Source organism: Podarcis melisellensis (genome assembly GCF_964234715.1).
Source record: "Podarcis melisellensis genome assembly, chromosome: 15".
NCBI classification, from domain to species: Eukaryota; Metazoa; Chordata; class Lepidosauria; order Squamata; family Lacertidae; genus Podarcis; species Podarcis melisellensis.
In genome coordinates, this window is record NC_138532.1 from 19944844 (window position 1) to 19965685 (window position 20842).

Below are 20842 nucleotides of genomic sequence, written 5' to 3' on the forward strand. Positions count from 1 at the left end.
GACGCCGGCTTCGGGAGAGTGGAAAGGTGTGTTTGCGGGGAGACCTAAGTGGGTTAAAAGACCCGATGAAGAAGGGAAAAGGCGGGGGGGGGAGCAGTAATTTGCCTCCTTTATGCCCTCTGCGTGAGGGAGGGTCCTAAAGAGAGGGACGTGGTCAATCACATGCCACGCCCCCTAGGAATCCCCTATTTCTTTGTTTACATACAGTCACATAGCTGTCAACTTTCAGATTTGAAAATAAGGGCTCAGCAGCCTCGAAAATAAGGGATCAGCAGCCTCACCTGTCCCGGGGAGCCTCGAAAATAAGGGGTCAGCAGCCTCACCTGTCCCGGGGACAGTCTACGGGTTATCTAACAATCCGGGATAGCAGCGGGAAACGGCGCTGGAATAAGGGGATTTCCCGCAAAAAAAGGGAACGTTGACAGCTATGTACAGTCAGTGCTTTTTTTCTGTGGGTACGCATGGGTACGCCTACACCTAAACATTTTGTGAATCTTTGCACTTTTGTCCGTTTACTCTTTTTATTTTTCCCGAATTGAACTATAAAATTGTGATTTTCTTGAGTCAAAATGAGAGTAACCCTAAACATTTTTTTTAGGAAAAAAAGCACTGCATACAGTATATCCTGCCCGTCCGTGAAGGAGCTCCAAGGCGGTGTAAACAGCTCAACCTCCTCCAGCTTGTTCTCTCACAACAAGCTTTAAGGGACTGGTCAGGAATGAAGGGGCATCATAGTCCCAGCAGCGGCTGAAGGGCAGCAGAGTGGAGTGGACTAGCTGAAGAAAGGTCACCTCATGGCTTCGGGGTATTGACCCTGGATCTCTCCCCTAATCTCAGTGTGAGGTACTGAGTTACTACAGTCTCATGCCGACTCACCACTGCTTCAAGGAGGGGGGAATCTACTCACCTGTATATCCAACCTTTAGAGAGCCAAGAGGACTCGCTTTTCTAAATGTACTAATTTTTTAATGCTCAATCTTTACTGTACTCTTCATTATTGGTATTTTTTAAAAAACAAAAATTGTACAGAATATTTGCAGTGTTGGGAATATAAGGAATGAAGGTGTGGTAAACCACGGCATTGAATTAACATGATTAATGAAACAATCTAAACCGCTTGCTGCTAGTTTGATTCACATCTTGGCTTTGTCTCCAGCTTCCTGTCACCATACACCTTTTTTCAGCATGTATTTGTGTATGTTAAAGTAAGATTAGAATACTTGCTTGCTTATGAACTTGAATTTTTGACCTGCACGAAGGATTTTCTACATTGCTGCCATGGCAGCTAGGCTGGCCTGGTGGATATTATTAGCAAATGCTGCTTTTTCTGACAGGAGACAACTCTAGATGTTTTTGAAACCAGCCTGATTCCTATATTTTTTGTTTTGAATGCCTGACATTTTATTATGTTTTTACATGTTGTTGGAAGCCACCCAGAGGGGCTGGGGCAACATAGCCAGATGGACGGGATATAAATAATAATAATTGTTTTTATTACATTTCTCTCCACTTAAGGTTTTGCCACCATGAGGCCTCTGTATCACCAGCCCTGTCTCCTCCTAGTTGGAGAAGGAAACTTTTCCTTCTCTGCCAGTTTGTGTGAAGCAAGGAGTTGTGAGGCTTACATTGTTGCTACTTGCTATGAGAGTGAAGCTACTGCAACTAGACAAGCTGTTGCCAAGTCCAACATACAATATCTGAGGGACAGAGGTAAAAGGAAGAAGAAAAATCAAAAAAGAAAACTTGTTTGTTGCATATTTTCTGATGGCTGTTGTTGAACTATTTTCACCAGAGCAAATTGGCTTCTTGGGAGAGCCAGTGTGGTGTAGTGGTTAAGAGCGGTGGACTCGTAATCTGGTGAACCGGGTTCGCGTCTCCGCTCCTCCACATGCAGCTGCTGGGTGACATTGGGCTAGTCACACTTCTTTGAAGTCTCTCAGCCCCACTCACCTCACAGAGTGTTTGTTGTGGGGGAGGAAGGGAAAGGAGAATGTTAGCCGCTTTGAGACTCCTTCGGGTAGTGATAAAGCGGGATATCAAATCCAAACTCTTCTTCTTCTCCTCTGATAATGGGGTTGCTGGGATGCCACAGGATAAATGGGGTTGCTAGGATCCTGCCTAGACATGTAAACCTTCTAAATAAGTAACATCTGTTCTCCTCTTTATAGCAAGTTGGACTTGCCCTGCAGTAGGTGAGATGGAAGAAGCAGGATTAAGGGACCAGGGAAATGAATGGTGTGCAGAAGCCATGGTTGCATTTTCACAATATCTGATTAGAGCAAGTTGAAGAAAATTGAAAATAAAAACATTATTAGAAACTGTAGGAGGTAGAGGAAAAATTGGATTGTGCTTGTGGAAGTTGTTCCACTTGTTCAGTGACTTCCCAGAGCAGTTAAATGAAAACAAATCATGGCTCCACCATAGCCAGGCCACAGTCACACAGTCAAAAGGAATTGGTTACAGCATTGTCATCTACATTCTTGGCACATTTAGAGAGCTGGAAAGGATCTTGTTTCAGTCTAGCTTGACTTGCTTCTTGAGTCACTTGAAGCTATTTATTGTATCTGCTGTGTACTTGTGGGCACAACAATCAGGTTTAGGTGAATTAATTTGTGGAAGACCTTGTCCTGAAGCAAGGAACTGTGATGTGGGTATTGGGTGAGGACCCTGCAAATTCAAGCCTAAAGAATATATAAATTTGCTTTCAGTTGTTACCTTTGTTGCATTGGGAATACCCTTCCAGGCAGTGTCTCATTAAGATAATGATAATAATAAAGATTCTGCCTTTTTCAAGTGCCCATTAAAGTGTGTATTGCATGATCTCCTAGTATCTTACATATCATTTTTCTTTTACCATTCCAGGTGCTAAAGTTCTCTTTTGTGTTGACTGCACAAAACTGAAGGAGCATTTTTTGCCAGCTGATTGGAAATTTGATTGCATTTATTTCAACTTCCCCCACTGTGGGAGAAAAGCTGGAGTGAAAAAGAACAGGGAGCTTCTTGCCAGGTTTTTCTTTAGGTGAGGCCAAAATGAACCATGTCAATGTACTCTTGTTACCGGGAAGATGGTGTGTGTTAATTTCAGTTGATGTTGCTACCTTACAACAAAACCTGTCTCCTCATTATAAAGTGGCTATAAATGTGAGCCAGCTAAGTTCAGATGTTCTGGTTTTATACAGGCAGGCATATTTAGTTGATGTGCTTTCTTTTAAACACTATATACAAATAAATGCTTTGTTGCAATTGGCTGTTTTGTGCAATGAGGCAGTGTGGTAGCAGATGGTCTGTATAAGTAGGGGAAATGCACCAGGGTTTTCATGCAAGAGGTGATGGGCAGAGAACTAATAATTCTGCGCCTTGGAGTTCCTATTCATTTTTGCAAGTTTTCCAGCACCTCCAGTTAGAGGAACTATAAAGATCCTATTTGGAGCTGATAAGGTCTAGTGAGAAAATATAAGCACTATGTGTTTCCCTCTCTTTGTAATCTTTCTTTTGCTGAAAGTTTCTTGTCATACCTGCCCAAGCACAGTAACCAATCATATAACACACTCTTTCCCCTCTCAAAGTGCAACTCTCACAATCCTTCTTCCCCCACCCCCTAATATATTGCTAAAAGCAACACAATTCAAGGACTTCTTGGAAGCAGCTCAATAAGGTAGCAGAGTGTTGCCTCAGGCACAAAAGAATGTTACCCATCACTCCTCTGTTCCTTTTCCAGCTGTGCAGAAGTCCTGGCAGAGAAAGGCGAGGTCCATGTGGCACTTTGCAGAGGGCAGGGTGGTACCCCTGCAGACCAGCCTGTGAGGGAATGGCATAACAGCTGGCAAGTAGTGGCTATGGCAGCAGAGGCAGGATTTATTTTGAGCGACATTCATCCATTTAACATCGGGGATGCTTGCGGATATAAATGTACAGGTTACAGGTAAGTTGCAGCACAGCACAGCAGATGGTGGCATTCCAGATGTCATTGTGGGTGTTGCCATGGTAACCAGCATATTAGCATCTGCTCTTGCTTCTGAAGCTGCCTCTGTGTTTAAGAAACAGCAAGGAAGTTTCTTTGCTGAATGTTGTAGTATAAGATTCCTGCCTCTAGCAGAAAGAGTGCTATATTTTATACCAGCCTTTCCCAGTCTGGTGCCCTCCAGATGTTTTTGACTGCTGACTCCCACCAGCCCTGACTCACTGACCTTGCTGGTTGGGGTAATGGGAGTTAAAATTAAAAATTCATGGAGGACACCAGGATGGGGAAGGCTGCATTTTAACTGTCTTTGGTTCTCAGGACTTCTATCAGGTTAGTTGATAGAGGGAATGGATTGGATCTCAATCTCCAGTTCAGTGCTACAGAGATGCTGGAGAAAGAGTCAGCACTCCAGTAGTTTCCCATGCCTTCCTTCCACCATTTACTTTCAGCCAGCCTGGCATTTATGCCAAGGCCCTGAATCTACAGTCATACCTCTGCTTATATCCCTCTGGATATGTAAACTTCGGGTAGTGAACGCGGCAAACCCGCAAGTAATATACTTCCAGCTTTCGCTGTGGATGCATGCGCAAAAGTGCTCTGCATGCCACACGCATGTGCAGAAGCGCTCAATCACGCCGCGTGTGTGCACAGAAGGGCGCCTCCGGTTACAGACTTTTCAGGATACGGCCAGGCCTCCGGAACAGATCCCATCCGTAACCAGCGGTACCACTGTAATTGGTTTACTGTTGATCATGTAGCTCAGCATAGTTTGGTTTTATGCTTGTGCGAATAAAGAGTGTCTATTTAACCATTCTTGGCTTGTTTGTTTGCAGGAGTCAGGATAAACCTTTTCATGTAGAAGGAGCTTTGAATCACATATTCACACAGAGTGTGCCTTTTCAGCATCCCAAGCCTATGATCTGTCAAACAGAACTGGAAGGAAAGTTGGTTTCCTTCCTTGTTCCAGAGATATTTCTAGATAGGATTAACAGGTATGTAACTGAGTTTCAGCACCCATTTGAAGTTAATAAATATACAGCATAGTCACTCAGTTGAGGACTGTGGAAAATTCAGTAGGCATCTTATTTTCTTAGCCCTGGGGTGATCTTTAGACCAGTCCTCACAATGTTAATTTTGATACAAGTTCCATTGACTAGTATTTACTTCTGCGTAGGTATGGTTGGCGTTACAGTCTAATCTTCATCTAAAGTTTGTAATGTATAAAATATATTGTGGTTTAATGGATGTTTGCTGAATCCAAATCCTGGGGAAAGCTGCATTCAAATTCTGCTTCATGGGATCTCTTTGTAGTTTTGAACTACTAGAGACACGATATCCTGCTGCCGTTACTGCTGGAAGGGGGCTCTAGCTGTCAAAAGACAAATAGTCCTGTCTGTCTTGGATCATCTGGAAGAAATATTTGCTGCCAGATGGTCTTCCCACCTGCAAAACTCACTAAGGATCATATAGCTCCTTTGCACATTTTGGCGCTACATGAACAGAGTGCTGTTCTTTAAAATACAAAATCCGAGCTTAATGACCTGCCTAAGAATATTGCTTTCTGTTGTTTTTTCCCTGTTTTTAAATAGGGGGTTCCTGGATACAAATTCGGAACATCCTATAAGAACAATAAACGAAAAGCTCACTGATGAGCTTGGCAAGTCTTTCCCAGTTCAGAAAGTGAGTGCTTCTCTTTCCTTGATGTTCCAAGATCGTCACAGCTCTTCTTCCACTCTGGATGCCACTTGGATGGTTCCTGCTTCCCAAAATAACCCAAAAGCCAAGTCTGTGGTTAATAAAACTGCAGCGGATACAGAGGCCTTTGCCTTTCCTTCTGGCTTTCCTGCCTGGGATGATACAGATCAGGGTGGCAACTTGATCAGCTGGGAAAGAGATTGGATCTTTGGACATTATTGTCTCCGACCTTCCCTTCTTGTTTCTCTTCGCAGAACTGTACGAGACAGAGAGCTTCCTCTGGGGACTTTCCTGGTCCTCAGCGGGCTGGCATTTAGGAAATGCAAGCTCTTGGCTCATGCTCTGCCCATTTTTCATGAGTCTGTTTTTATCTGTGTGGTTAATAAGGGCACAGAAGAAGCGTGTAGCCAGCTCCTCGCAGAAAACCTTACAAGTACTTTATGTGCTCTGCTCCAGCCTTCAGGCTTCAAGCTAGACTGTACAGCGGACAAGCCAAAGACACAGCTAAATACTTTTGCAAATCCTGAACTTCAGCTCTTTAAATCAAAGTACTTTTTCAATGTGACCCCTGATACTTCTGACCCAGACCCAAATAAACTTTGTGTAGGGACCGTAAGTACAACGCCGTGGCAGCCTACAAGCATTGATCGAGAAATTGTTTGTGCTTCGCTGAACCTTGATCTTCTGGCCATGCATGTATGTGAAATCTTTGACTGGCGCATGCTCTGGACTTCTGACGAGCGCTTCCTAAATCAGTTTGCAGGAGGGCGTTTAGGTCCGTTCAAGAGCTTTTCCCTCTACCCAGTCTCCTACGTTCATGACGTCAGCTTCTGGGTTCCGAAACCAGAAGAGTTTAATGAGACCCAGCTCCATGCCATTGCCAGGTGTGTGTCTTCTGAATCAGTGGTGTCTATCCAACTGCTCGACAGCTTTCGGCACCCAGGCACAGGGCAAACCAGCCTCTGCTACAGGATCACTTACCAGTCTTGTGACAAAGCACTGAGTCGCCAGCAGGTGGCAACGATGCAGATGAACCTTAGGAAAGAAATACAGCGCTGTCTGCATGTGACACTTAGGTAGTTCTTTATCATTCTGTGCAGACAGGTTTTGTTGGACTCCCTAATTCAAATTAGCTGTGTGTGTTAACATCAGGCCAACCGTAGCAAGCCTTTCATAAAGGCTGGATGGACTTGAAGGTGGTGCATACACCACCTTTTTCTATTTTCCTATTTAAGGCAATAAAGTCAAACACTTTATAAACCTTGTTTAACTCTTGTCACTCTCGGTGAGTTCTTTTTGGAAGAGGTTATTCATTGCAGGCCGATGTAATTGTATCCAGCTCCCGTTCAAAAGCTTATGGAGGCTGTAGCTGGTCAGAGAAAATAATACAAGGCAGTTTAATTGAGTCCCATCCACTCTTCGTTTGCTTATTTGGAATGGCATACAGTAAACGGAAACACTGGAGATGTAACTGCAAGGTACATAGGGTTAAGCCATGGGTAGGCAAACTAAGGCCCGGGGGCTGGATCTGGCGCAATCGCCTTCTAAATCCGGCCCGCAGACAGTCTAGGAATCAGCATGTTTTTACATGAGCAGAATGTGTGCTTTTATTTAAAATGCATATCTGGGTTATTTGAGGGGCATAGGAATTTGTTCATCCCCCCCCCAATATAGTCCAGCCCCCCACAAGGCCTGAGGGACAGTGGACTGGCTCCCTGCTGAAAAAGTTTGCTGACCCCTGGTTAAGCTGTTCAGTTTGCATATCAGAAGAGGTAATATTTCTGAAGTGGAATTCCTGCAAAGTCTTTAGGATAAACTAAAAAAGAAGTTGTTACATTTCAGTTCTGCTACCCTGCAGACAGGCTCATGGCAATGCACACAATTCAACCATCACAACAACCTGCCTAGGCTGAGAGATGGTAACTGGCCTAAGTTCACTTAGCAAGGCTTGTGGCTGAGCCAGGGACTTTACCTTGGGCCTCCCTCATCCGAGTCCAAAGTGCTGACTGCAACATTAACAGCAGCTTCTATACAGGAAAATCTACTACAGAAGGAGTGGGGGAACTTTTTCAGCTGAAGGGCCACTTTGCTTTCTGGACAGCCTTTCAGGGGCCACATGCTAGTGGTGTGGGGGGGGCAGATGCAAAAGTGAGTATAGCAACAAAGGTGAATTTTACCTTTGTACAATCAACTACTTTCTTCTCTCACACATGCCCTGCCCTGTCCACAATACAGGCAAGCAAGAAGCAGGATTAGAGTTCAAGGGCACATTTCACCCAGGCAAAAACACTCAAGAAGGGTGCAAAGCAGGAGTGGAGAGGGGTGTGGACTGGGGAGGGTCCCATGGGCCAGGTAGAGAGGCCTGGAGGGGCACATTTGGTCCAAAGGCCTGAGGTTTCCCAACCTTGCTGTGCAATGTCACCATGTTGACTCGGCCATGCCCACATCTTTAGGTGGTGGAATGCAAAGAGTATGAGTAACAAAATGCCAACATATTTATAATCAGGTCTGGCAAAGACCTAAATCAGCAAGTGCTGTTTCTTATTTTTAGAGAGGATTGTCACAGTTGTTTCTTTGGTTAAAATAAGAGACTGTTACAGAATCCTGAGCCCTTTGAGTCTGCTAAGCTTGTGCAGGGTAGCTGGAAGAAGGGAGAATGGGTCTTATGCCAGCCAAGCCTTAACTAATCCAATCAGTCTGGATGCTCACAAGCTTGGATGAGCTCAGGTCTTATTTAAAACCAATGCAGTCACTTCTCTGTTACCCTGCTTCATATTGGCACACGTGGTGCACAGTGATGTTGGTGAATTCAAGATGCACATACAGTGATATTTACTGCCAATGTTGTAATACTAAACAGATAATAAGCCCCACTGAATGCGACCAAGTAAACAGGCATAGCGTTGTTGCAAGCTTATAAAGACTCGTAAGCTCCACTACATTCAGAAGGGCTTGTGAATAAATACATAGGAACAGGGTGATGCACTTTTCAGCAAACATGCATGAAAGATGGAGACAGATTCTATTCCCCCCCCCCCCTTGTTCATTGGTTTGCTTCAAGTGGAGTGTGGAAAACTTTTGAATGCAGTAAGAGCAAAATCATGTAATGATGGCTGGTATGCAAGATCCAGATAAAATTTAGGCAATGCAAACCACCCTGAGTCGTGGTAATCTACTGGAAAGCAAGTCTCTTCCCAAAAAATGGGTCTTGCTTGCATGTACGTAGAATCTCAGCCACAGACTCACTCTTGGCACAAAATAAATTGTAAGGCACACACTGAAGTGGCAAGGTGATTGAAGCTGAGAGAAGGGAAGGGTGCTCAGGGAATCATTCCAGATTTTAAAATGAAGCATTTTTAAACACCCAGAAATACTGCACACATCTAAAAATTCTCACTGTGGAGATGACTGCAGATCAATTCTCACTGATTGGCACATTGATCAGTGAGTGCAGATTCTTCTTCTGACAAAATACTGATCGGCCCAAACTTTGGTTTGGGCACAGGAGGGTAGGGAGGTTAGTGAGGTAAGTATTAGTCCTGAACACATTTTACTCAGCAGTAAATCCTACATACTTTGGGCATGCAATTCTAGGATTTATCTGCCAGTGCTGAGTGGGGAGAGATAATGAGTGCATTTGTGCAACTGGAGCATACTGTAAAACTACCATCTTGTGCTCAAGTTGCCAGCTGTGTGCGCGCATTTGCAATCTTTAATTACTTACCTGGAAGCAGTTTTTACTTCAATAAATACTTACTTCTGAGTAAAAACATGTCCAGGATAGCAAGGGCACCCTAAAGGTGAGGCATTTCCCTTGTAGGCATTGAGGGTGTGAGACTGAATACACACTATACCTTTAAAGCACATCCAAAGAATATTTCCCTCTCAAAGAATTATGGGCACCGTAGTTTACCACTCCCTGAATTGCAATTTCCATCAATCTATAGCCAACCACAGTGTCCATAATTCTTTGAGGGTGAAGCTGTACTTTGAATGTGCTTTAAAGGTACAGCTGTAAGCAGCCCGAGAGGGAAGGGAGCAAGCCAGGGCATGCACCACGTGGAAAACCTGAGCAGCCACCCACAGCAGTGCCCTACTTGGTGAGTTAGTGGAATTCTGGATTTTGCTGCTAAAGACGGAAGGGGTCACATTTTTGAATACTACTTCCCGTTCACATTTATATATATGTAGATAAAAAGCCCGCATCCCTGCAAGGAGAAAACTAGCGCATCAGCGAGAGGCTCAACATTTCTCTGCTAACTGATGACATACAAGGGATAATAAACAACATGAAAGGGCACGTTCAAAAGCGGCCCTCCCACTTGGAAAGTGAAGTGGTACAGTCTGAGAATGCATAAGGTAACAGCTGCGGCTCCTTTCTATAGAGTCTTCTCGCCCTGAGAGAGGGAGAGACACGTTTTCCTAGCGGCCGCCGGCGCCCCAGCAGGGAAAGAGACTGCGCTTGCGCGTGTCTGTTTGCCCGGACCCATCATGGCGACCGCCACCTTCAGCTCTGACGTGTCCCTCTATTGACTGCCGGGAGGAGCCTGCCGTCGAGGCCGTTCTCGTGCCCACACTCGGCATGGCGGCCAAGGGGCCCCGGCAGCGGCCTCGAGGGGGAGGTGGGGATGCGGCAGCGGCGGCTGCCGTTTCCCGCCAGCGAGAAGAAGCGCCCCCGCCGGCCACTGAGGAGACCAAAGCCGAGTAGGTGGCAGATAATGGGGTGGGGTGAGCGAGGAGGATAATGGGGGGGGCCTGCCATTAGGTGGTGACTTGGAGGGACGGAGACACTTTATAGGGCGGAGGGTTGCCTGAGGTAAATGGGGTCCCCTCGAGGAATTTGAGGGAGGGTCAGATAGGGAAGTCTGCTTTCGAGGCGGACTCGTGGGGGTGGGTCCTGTGGCGCCTGAATTACTAGGGCCTTCCTGACTTTTTAATTTTTATTTTATGGGGGCATTGGGCTGAGGGAAGCTTCCTTAAGAGTCGGGCTCAAAGGGTCATGAGCTGTGGGGCTTTGGAAATGGAATTGATGGAATTCTCTTTTTGTTTTGGTTGTTGGATGATTGTAAATTTCAAAATTTGGAAAAATTAAATGAATTTGAAGAAGAAAAAGGAAGTGGAGCAGGGGTGGGAGACACTTGACTGGCTTTAGGCTTTGTAAAATGCTGTGTTGCATCATGGATATAAGCCATGTTGAGATACAGATTGTTGCTTGGAAGTAGAAGGACTCCCACAAAAAAATTGCACCTCTCAGAATCGTGTAACTCCCTCCCTTGAATCTCTGTCCACCACTGTCATATTCCACACACATAAACAAACACATCCCTCAATCCTGTAGGAGACATGAAGCAGACTTGAGGACATTGTCCAGAGGATAGAGTCTCCCTATTATTTGTAACTCCCTCACCCTATTCAGCTGCCTCCCCGCACTGCAAAAAACAAAACAAAACCACACATGTCCCATAACAGCATCATATAAAATAGACATGGTCAGTAGTATTCACACACACACAGAGGAAGAGCTTTGTGGGACTCTCCCCAATTCTATGGAGACTGCATCAAGACCAATAGGATGTGTTGCTGTTCTCCCCACATATAAATGGGATGTTTCATGGGGGATTCTGAAGCAGAGAGACACACTTCTTTCTCTCTAATGCCACAGGCTCCCATTTGGGTGTGTGTAGCTTTGCATTCTTGTACATAGTTTCTTGAACTGAAGGCAGGATACTGCCTCAAAGCAAGAAACTAACGCAGTTCTTGTTCCTGCCAGCAGCCATGCAAGAAGGTATTTAGAAAAGAACCTTTAGCAACCCGTGGGGTGGACATGACATCCTTCTTGATTATAGGCCAACCAAAGTTTGGGCCGATCAGTATTTTGTCAGAAGAAGAATCTGCACTCACTGATCAATGTGCAAATCAGTGAGAAATGATCTGCAGTCGTCTCCACAGTGAGAATTTTTAGATGTGTGCAGTATTTCTGGGTGTTTAAAAATGCTTCATTTTAAAATCTGGAATGATTCCCTGAGCACCCTTCCCTTCTCTCAGCTTCAATCACCTTGCCACTTTGGTCTAATCCCCTCACCTTATCATCCACTCATGGGGCTAACACCTGTCTTTTTTTGGCTCTCCCCTAGGTCGTCTGGGAGCAAAGCAGGACATGTCTGGGCCCCTGAAGGATCTACAGCTTTCAAGTGTCTAATCTCAGCCAGGTTCTGTGCTGCACTGCTGAGTAACATCTCCGACTGTGATGAGACATTTAACTACTGGGAACCTGTGAGTCTCGTTCATGTCTGTGAAGTGCCTTGTTGGGGTGTGAAGGGGATAAATGTTCAACCCAAATCCTTAATCACTCCTGAATTGAGTAGTAGTGGTATCCGGGTATACCCTGTGGTTTGTTGTGATGCAGGATCACGATCCTGCAGGTTCATGTTTCCTAAGGGTGACACTGCAAATCCTTTGCTCTTCCTGTTAATCTTTTGCTCATAACTGGCTTAGCTTTTAGCATTGTGTGTGTGCGCACACATCTTACTAAAGCGAGAATTGGAACACCTTCTGACTTGATTTTGTAACATGTCCTACAGGTGCACTACCTTGTTTATGGTAAAGGCTTCCAGACATGGGAATACTCTCCTGTCTATGCCATCCGCTCCTACGCATACCTGTGGCTCCATGCCTTACCAGCCTTGTTCCACGCCAGAGTTCTGCAAACAAACAAGGTAATGTGTATACTTCAGGAGTCAGGAATCCCAGGCCCAGGGCCAAACGCAGCCCTCTCTGTCTGGCCCTTGCTATCACCCAAGGCCACACACCCTCACCAGCCCTATGTCATACCCTCTTTGAATGTTTTTGCCTGCCTGGAATGTGTCACTGAACTTAACTAATGCCTCTTGATTGTGTGGAAACTAGCTTAGAATACAAAGACATTGCTCTGTCCACCTCTGCCATCACCTACCGCTAGTATGTGATGCCTAGAAAGTTGCTCAGATGGTTGGGTAGCCCTCAGTCTGAAAGATATTCCCCTCCCCCCATGGCATACCTTGACTTCATCTATGTGCTGGGTGCTCCCTCCATGGCTCACCCAAGCTTCCCCTGCCCCCAACCTCCTTCCCTCCCTTCTGCTAACATGGACTCCTATATCCTTGGTGCAGTGTGAGACACCCAGTTTGCACATTGCAAAGGGTCTGCCCACAGTTTACTGGGGTCGAAAACAGCCTAACATTCTGTTTGTTAATCAAATATCCCTTTCTTTTTTAGTCTGGGCAAGTCCATCTTGGTGAAAGCTCTGGCTTTATGAGTCCTTACTCATAAGGACAGGGGTATGTGAGTTTGACTCTGTCTGCAAGCATTGTAATTGTAACTGTTCATCCTAGGTTCTCATCTTCTACTTCTTGCGCTGTCTTCTGGCCTTCCTGAGTTGTGTTTGCGAGCTTTACTTTTATAAGTGAGTACAGAAAGTGCTTCCTCTATTACCGTTGTGAATACTATGACCATTGACACAGCTGTCACTGAATGGGAATTTGTCAGTTCATCATATAAGAAATGTGCCTTGATAAACTACTGGGCAAGTACATTTCTAGAGATCTTGGGCATGTTTTCTGTGTGCATATCTTACATTGTAAGCCACCTTAAGGATCTGATTCAGTTAGAAATCTTAAGAGCTGGAGCAATTTTGTAGGTTGGCCTAGGATATAAATCATTATTAAACTGTCAGATGAGACAGTCTTACCGTTGAGCTGCCATTCAGCATTGCTATCTGTACAAAACCTGCTGCTTCTGGTATCCCTCAGCACACCAGTCTCAACTGGCATGTAGCTGGGAGACTCCAGCAAAAAGGCATAAGGGGGCAGAGGTGGTAGGGGTTGAATGGAGAAGTTCAGAAGACTTATTGAGAAGGAAATATAAAGCCTGGTACTATGTATGCTAGTAGCTGGATTCATAGTACAGAACTGGCCAGAAGTCATGTTAGTACCTTAGAGGTGCCCATAAACCGTTAACATCTAAAGCTGTGTTGTATTCATCATTTATTTATTGTAAGATATTTTTTCTACTTTTCTGGCAAACCTCACCAAGTGGTTAACATAAAAATGTTAAAACAGTATGCATACATTAAAACTACATAATTAAACAGCCAAGACAAGCTACAAAGGGTGTGGAAGCTTTCTGCAAAATATATTTTCTTTCAGAGCAAGATGGCTGCTTTAGTTGAGGGAGACGCTACCTCGTCTGGAGCTAGTCTTTGGCCTGTTTAGCCCACTCCTGGGTCTTTCCCAGCCCAGACTCCTAAGCCCCCCTTTAGCTGCATAAAACACACCTCTGCTTTGTCACTAAGTTACGTGATAGGTCTGAAAACATAGCTGCCTTATTCTGAGCCATGCCTTTGGTTCATATTGTTGTCTGCTGTGCTCGCAAGTTCTTGGCCTTTGCAGGTCATGAGACTTTTTGTGCACTGGAACTGTGCTTATTTTACCTCCTACTTCCCCAGGGCCGTGTGCAAGAAATTTGGGTTGCATGTGAGTCGTCTCATGCTGGCTTTCTTGGTACTCAGCACTGGGATGTTCTGCTCAGCGGCTGGTGAGTTAAGTGAATTGCTTGAGGGTTAGGGAACCGATTTCATATTGACTTTTGATGGGCAAGGATATTCTCCTGCAGAATTTGCATTTTTGGGTAGAGATGGGTAAGAGGTTGCATGAGAGGTGGGAATTATATGGTCTGTATAGGCAAATCTTTCCTTCTCTCTCTTTCCAGCTCCCTGTATGCTGTTTGAATGATTCACCTAACATTCACATATACCAGAGCTTTCAAAACTGTGTGTCGCAACCCATTAGTGTGTCGGCTGTAGTGTGTAGGTGTGTTGTGTGAACACTTCCTGCACTCCTCCCAGGCCTGGATAGGGGTTAGTTTAACCTCTGGTTTTCTAGTAAAACTGAATTACGGTGTTGCGAAATGATGCATGTCTAAAAAGTGTGTCACCAACATGAAAATATTCAGGTAGGTAGCCGTGTTGGTCTGACGCACTCGTAGCAAAAAATAATAAATAAATAAATAAATAAATAAATAAATAAATAAATGTCCAGTAGCACCTTATAGACCAACTAAGTTTGTTCTGGTATAAGCTTTCGTGTGCATGCACTCTTCTTCAGATACACAGACACACACTTTAGACTTCAGACACACTTCTGAAGAAGTGTGCATGCACACGAAAGCTTAGGTGGTCTTATAAGATGCCACTGGACAATTATTTATTTATTTTTCCAACATGAAAAGTTTGGAAAGCTCTGGCATATACTTTTCAATCTTTCTTCATACCAATGGGGGCTAGAAACTGGTAACAAAAATAAATACTGAGATTTTCAGGATTCTGAAAAGGACACTGGATTTTGCACTAGGTAGTCAGTTCAGACTTTTGTGCATCCAGATTCTGTGGAATTAGCAATGCATAAGGACTGTTTCTGGTTTTAAGATCAGTAGAATCAGAACATGAAAGGCATTCACTTTGCTTACTGCAAGAGTCCTTACTATTTGTTGGAGAACTTAGCCTGGATCCTCAGGTGTAACTGGAGTAAGGGACTTGCCTTGCTTCCTGAGCCCCCGGCATCTTGGCATAAAAAGAGACCATCTGTTGCAGAACATTTCCAGAGATGAAGAATGAGCCTCCAGTTAGCAAGAGGTTGCTTAAGAATCACCTTTTCCAGCAGAAGGATTCCAAGCGTTATGTTGGTTCATATATAACCTCAAGGACTCCCACCCCTAGGGACGCGGGTGGCGCTGTGGGTAAAACCTCAGCGCCTAGGACTTGCTGATCGCATGGTCGGCGGTTCGAATCCCCGCGGCGGGGTGCGCTCCCGTCGTTTGGTCCCAGCGCCTGCCAACCTAGCAGTTCGAAAGCACCCCCAGGTGCAAGTAGATAAATAGGGACCGCTTACCAGCGGGAAGGTAAACGGCGTTCCGTGTGCTGCGCTGGCTCGCCAGATGCAGCTTGTCACGCTGGCCACGTGACCCAGAAGTGTCTGCGGACAGCGCTGGCTCCCAGCCTATACAGTGAGATGAGCGCACAACCCTAGAGTCTGGCAAGACTGGCCCGTACGGGCAGGGGTACCTTTACCTTTACCTTTTTACTCCCACCCCTGCCAATCTGTCTTACATTGTGTACAGCCCCTGACCCATCTAGCCTAGTACTGTCTACTCTGACTTGCAGCAACCTGGGCAGAGAGCGTACTTTCCCCTCTTTTCCAATCTAATAGTTTTAACTGGAGACTGAACCTGGAACCTTCTGCATTCAAAGCAGATGTTCTCCCATTGAGCTACAGCTCCTTTCCTATGTCACATGTTCTTAGGTTTGTGCTGAGAAAATCTCCTGCTGACAAGGAGTCCTGAAATGACCCCAAGTCATCTATGGGGCTCTGAATGCTTTCTGCTTTCTCCCAGACCCTGATTCCTTTTTGCTTCTTTTGCTTTTCAGCCTTCCTCCCCAGCAGCTTCTGCATGTACAGCACAGTAATAGCAATGACGGGGTGGTACATGGATAAAATCTCTCTGGCGGTCCTGGGCGTGGCTGCAGGAGCCATTGTGGGCTGGCCTTTCAGTGCAGCACTTGGGTAAGCAAAAGGGAGTGGGGAATGTGGAAGCATTCAGGGACAGGTAGCTCTAGCTGGGCCCTAGCCAGTTGCAAGGACAATGATGTCTCTCCAAGTCTGATCAGTTTCACTATTGTCCTCAGGTTATTATAGCTCTGTGCGCAGGGCTGCAATGTTTGACTTGCTTGGGATTGTAGCTGCGCAATTGTTGTTCCTTGAAGAAGTGTAAATGTTGTGTTTTGGAACCTGGTTGTTTCGCATTCCATTCAGGTGCTGTGACACTCAGCTATTGAAAACTCTTTAATTAACTTCCTAGACCCCATGGTGGCTAGAGGAAAGTTTCAGAAATATGTGGGAGGTACCGTCAAAATTAGCGAGAGCTTCCATTAGTTAAGAGTAAAACTGGAAGCATTCAGCTATTATTGCAACTGGAATTGTTCAAGTTAAGAAATTATATCACCATGTGATTTATAAAATTCTGAGCAGAGAACTTTGCATACTGCCATCACAAGTGATACCTTAAGACACTGCTTTGTAGGCACTAAGTAGGTTTCTGTAGCAGTAGTGCTTCCCTAGAAAAGAGAGAGGAGAGATAACAGGTAGCTCTTATCCTGCTATGTTCACCATGGAAAGGGGATTCCCTCTTTTAGTCCAAAAGGATTGCTCTAACTTACCTCTCTCCGCTCTTTGCACCCCTCCCTTTTTTGTCCTCTATTTCCAAAGTTATCCAGCCAAATTGTTCCAAACTATGCTTTTTCTATCTCTGTTCCTTTTGCTGCTCGGTGTTACAGTGCTATTTATCTATTCCCATGATTCATAAATGTCACTCCCTACTCCCTCTGCTGTTCTTAGGGGGAAAAATGAATTCCTTTGCATCCTTGATTAATTTAGAAACAGGATTATATTCAAAGGTAGGTGGGTGGGGCTCCACATGGTTGGTTTTGGGGGGCTTGGGGGGGAGGACTAGAGTGAGTGTGCAAGGGTCAACTGATAAATGTTTTTAAAATCCAAGTTGAGATGGGAATATTTTTGGCATCTCCTTTTGCCAGGCTTCCTATTGCCCTGGACTTCCTCATCCTGAAAAGAAAGTGGAGAAGCTTCCTGAGATGGTTTCTGGTCGCACTAGTAGTGTTTCTGGTGAGTTTTCCAAGTTATTTGTGGAGAAATAACTCAGAGGGGAGTGTTGTATAATGGGAACTGACTTCTTCCAAAGGGGTTACTGAGGAGGAAGGGTCTCTTTTCCACAGTTCTTGCACTTCTGACCCTCCACTCTTCCTTCCAAAGGAGTATTCTGCTCAGTGAATTCATGTGGGCATATCCCATTGTTTTCTGCATGGCTTTCTGGACAGGAAGGTATTTTCTCTATGGCTAAAATAGGCACCCTGGGAAGGAGCAGTAATGTTCATGTCTCCTCCCATATTGTGGCATCTTCACAGTGTGTGTTTCCAACAAGTCTCCCTTGACAGCAGTAGATAATGTGTTGGCTGTGGGAGGGCAACATACACTGCAATGCCCTTCATGGTAGAAGTGATAACTACAGCGTTTTTTTGGGGGGGGTGCTGTATATGTACACACACACTTGATGGGAGGGTGCTATGTTCAGTGTCAGCCTTGCATCTGCCACAGCCTGTAGTTGTGCCCTACGTTCTGGTCCGCACCGCTGTTTCACTTGGTTTCCAAATGTGGGAAACGCAAGTGCTGTCCTGGAATTGAGACAATCTAGAAACAGCTGTGTTCTTCTTGTTGAATGAAGGTGCCCCTGGTGGCTGTTGACAGTTATCACTATGGGAAGCTTGTGATTACTCCTCTCAACATTGTCTTGTACAACGTCTTCACACCACACGGACCGGATCTTTATGGTGAGTCCACACCTGTAGGACATACATAAATATTTTGGGGTGCTGGGTAGGGACCACAAAAGCTAAGGTGTGATAATGGTGCACAGTTTTATGGGTTGTTCCCAGAGCTGGCCCTGTTTGCAGAGCTTCCTCTAGCAGCCATACCGTGAAACACTTGGGTTGTGCAAGCCCCAGCAGCCTCTCCGAAGGAATCTGGGAGCAAACCTCTTAGATTCAACTCAAGTCCTTAAAATCGTAACTACTTCAAGCAGACTGCATGAGTCGCTGATACAGTCTTGCGGCCTCTGAGGGATCAAGGGACACCTGAACTTGCTCTTAGTTTGGAACTTCTTAACTTAATCTGAAGCATAAGAAGAGATGTTTTACCTTGGTAAAGAGATGCACCACCTGCAGACTTGAAATTGGATTTCTGCCATGCAGACAGCTGGTCTCATTGAAATATACAGCAGGAAGCAGGCAGGCAGGCAGTATGTAGTTATGGGAATTTGTGGACTATAGGGGTTTTGGTGAGTCTAACCTTCTCTGAAACTGCTGGTGAATAAGTCCAAAATGAGGACATTTATGCAGCGGGTTGGGAAGCAAATTTAGTTTCCTGTGAGATGTTTCGGCTGAGTTGGTTACTGCCTTCATTTATTCCTTTATAAGGACCTGTCTTACATTGGGGTCATACTTTTTGGGTTCAGCTAGCTCCATACTGATTACTCTGTATTGACAGTGGTTATCCCAGGTCTTGGAGGTGTTCCCCAGACTCTGAGTGGGAGGCAATGATGTATGTAAGACTGCAGCTTCTGGCTCTGTGGCTGTGGCTGTAACAGCAGCTTGATCTTTGTCCTTCTGTGAGTCCTTCATCTCTGCACAATGATTCCAGACACACATCACTGTTGGACCTCGGAGCCTCTTCTCTCTGTCACTGTATTGAGCCTGACCTTTACACATTTCATGCATGAGCATGAGCTGGCTCTGCTGTCCTCGGGGGACCAGTGAATTCTGAAGTGTCTTACTCAGAATGACGCTTATGTAACATCTTCATGCTAATGAGAGAGCTGCTTTAATACTGTCTCGCCTGGAAACACGATGAAGAGCAGAATGCCGTGTGCGTTTAGACAGTGTCACTGAGGCACACGCTCAAGGATGACTCAAGGTCGGATGTGTCTGGATGGATTTTGTTTGTTTGTTCTGACTTTGTAGTAAGATTCAGTGTTTGCCTCATCCATCTGGGTTCAGTGCTCAGGCATGGAATCTGGCATTTTAATTTTTGTTTTTAAAAAGCAAGTTTCTAGATCTCATGGCTGCTGCTAAATGTTTGCAAGGGGAAACAAAACAAGGCTTGAAAGAGGACTTCTGATGGTCAGAAAAAGAAGACTCTTTTCCTTTTCCTGCAATTATTCCTCAGGGCTGGAATTTATATTTGTCACCCGGGCTGTGAAAAATGTGACACCAGCACCTTGAAATTTGGGATACGCTGCTTTCATCTGTTTTTGCTGCCCATAAACCTCATCACCATGCTCTTGTTTTGATCCAGTACATGCAACCCCTTATTTTCCACTGTCACCTTGCAGAATCCTGAACTGGTTTAATGCATCATACTTTCTACTTCCAAGAAAGGGTTTTAGCCAGTGCCCGTGACGGGGTGAGCTCCCATTGCTCGGTCCCTGCTCCTGTCAACCTAGCAGTTCAAAAGCACATCAAAGTGCAAGTAGATAAATAGCTACTGCTCCAGCAGGAAGGTAAACGGCGTTTCCGTGCGCTGCTCTTGTTTGCCAGAAGCAGCTTAGTCATGCTGGCCACATGACCCGGAAGATGTACGCCGGCTCCCTCGGCCAATAAAGCGAGATGAGCGCTGCAACCCCAGAGTCGGCCATGACTGGACCTAATGGACAGGGGTCCCTGTACCTTTACCTTAGTCCTACTCAAAGTAGACATGGCTAACATAGGCCCAATGTGGATCAGATATAAATTTTGAAGAGAAGCAGAAACATAGCAATTGACAGAGGAGAGGAAAATGGAGACAAGGAAGTAAGAGAAGAATGTAATCTTGGGTTTAGTTTCAGGAAGCAATGAGGACTAAAGTGAGTGTGACCTTGGCTCTTGGCATTACTGGAGTGCTTCTTAGCTTCCATTCTTTGATGCTGCTTGATAATCCACATAGCAGTGGCAATGCTCTTACCTTGTGCTAGAACAGTATTGGGTAATGTGGTGGTCATATTGGCCTAAAACCTAACAAGCCCCACTCCAAAGATACAAAAGCTCGTAGTAATTTGCTACTGAAGAAGCCCCCCAGGAGACGAAAGCAAGGCAAAGACACACAATGTCATCCTTTTTACTTTTGTCTCTGATAGGCAGCAGGCGGTACAGGCCTCTGTTCCTAGAGAAGGTTCACCCACAAGTTCAGAAACCCCCACAAATAGATGACTGTCTTGCTGGCCTTTGGGCTGTTGACTTTGCTCTGTTGGGGATCATGACTTCCCCAAATACACATTGGCCTAGGAAGGGTGAAGAAAACCTCATTTTCCCTCCAGCAACCCTCTGCACCTCTTTAAAGGGGGGGCTGCCCTTGTTCTTGAGAGAGCCATGGGTCTTAAAGGAGAAGAAGAGATCAGCTGAAGCAAGTCGGGAAGGTTGTCTGCTTCACAGGGCTGTCTGCAGCCAGCTGCTGGATGAATCGTTCTAAATTGAGGTGGAACCGCGATGTCTTTTGTTCCTTGCGTGCTTTTTATAGCTCCACTACGCAATGCAGCGTTACCCCAGAACTA

At 45.3% G+C, this 20842-nt stretch overlaps 1 protein-coding gene across 3 annotated transcripts in view; it reads left to right on the forward strand.

The window, feature by feature from the left end:
- Positions 1-2: 2 nt before the first annotated feature.
- The window catches only part of LOC309357588 (alpha-1,2-mannosyltransferase ALG9-like), a 33009-nt gene continuing 12169 nt past the window's right edge, over positions 3-20842 (forward strand). The window contains exons 1-12 of one of the 3 annotated variants that reach the window (XM_081889855.1): positions 684-843; positions 1516-1710; positions 2863-3019; positions 3719-3922; positions 4795-4953; positions 11791-11929; positions 12238-12372; positions 13027-13097; positions 14139-14227; positions 16116-16251; positions 17280-17367; positions 17984-18089. In XM_081889855.1, coding sequence (XP_081745981.1) covers positions 1527-1710; positions 2863-3019; positions 3719-3922; positions 4795-4953; positions 11791-11929; positions 12238-12372; positions 13027-13097; positions 14139-14227; positions 16116-16251; positions 17280-17367; positions 17984-18089 — 1468 coding nt within the window. In that variant the 5' untranslated portion in view covers positions 684-843; positions 1516-1526. Of the gene's footprint in view, positions 27-683; positions 844-1515; positions 1711-2862; positions 3020-3718; positions 3923-4794; positions 4954-5550; positions 6922-10085; positions 10361-11790; positions 11930-12237; positions 12373-13026; positions 13098-14138; positions 14228-16115; positions 16252-17279; positions 17368-17983; positions 18090-20842 lie in introns of those variants that run through there. The other 2 variants (XM_081889854.1, XM_081889853.1) reach the window with 2 other exon arrangements.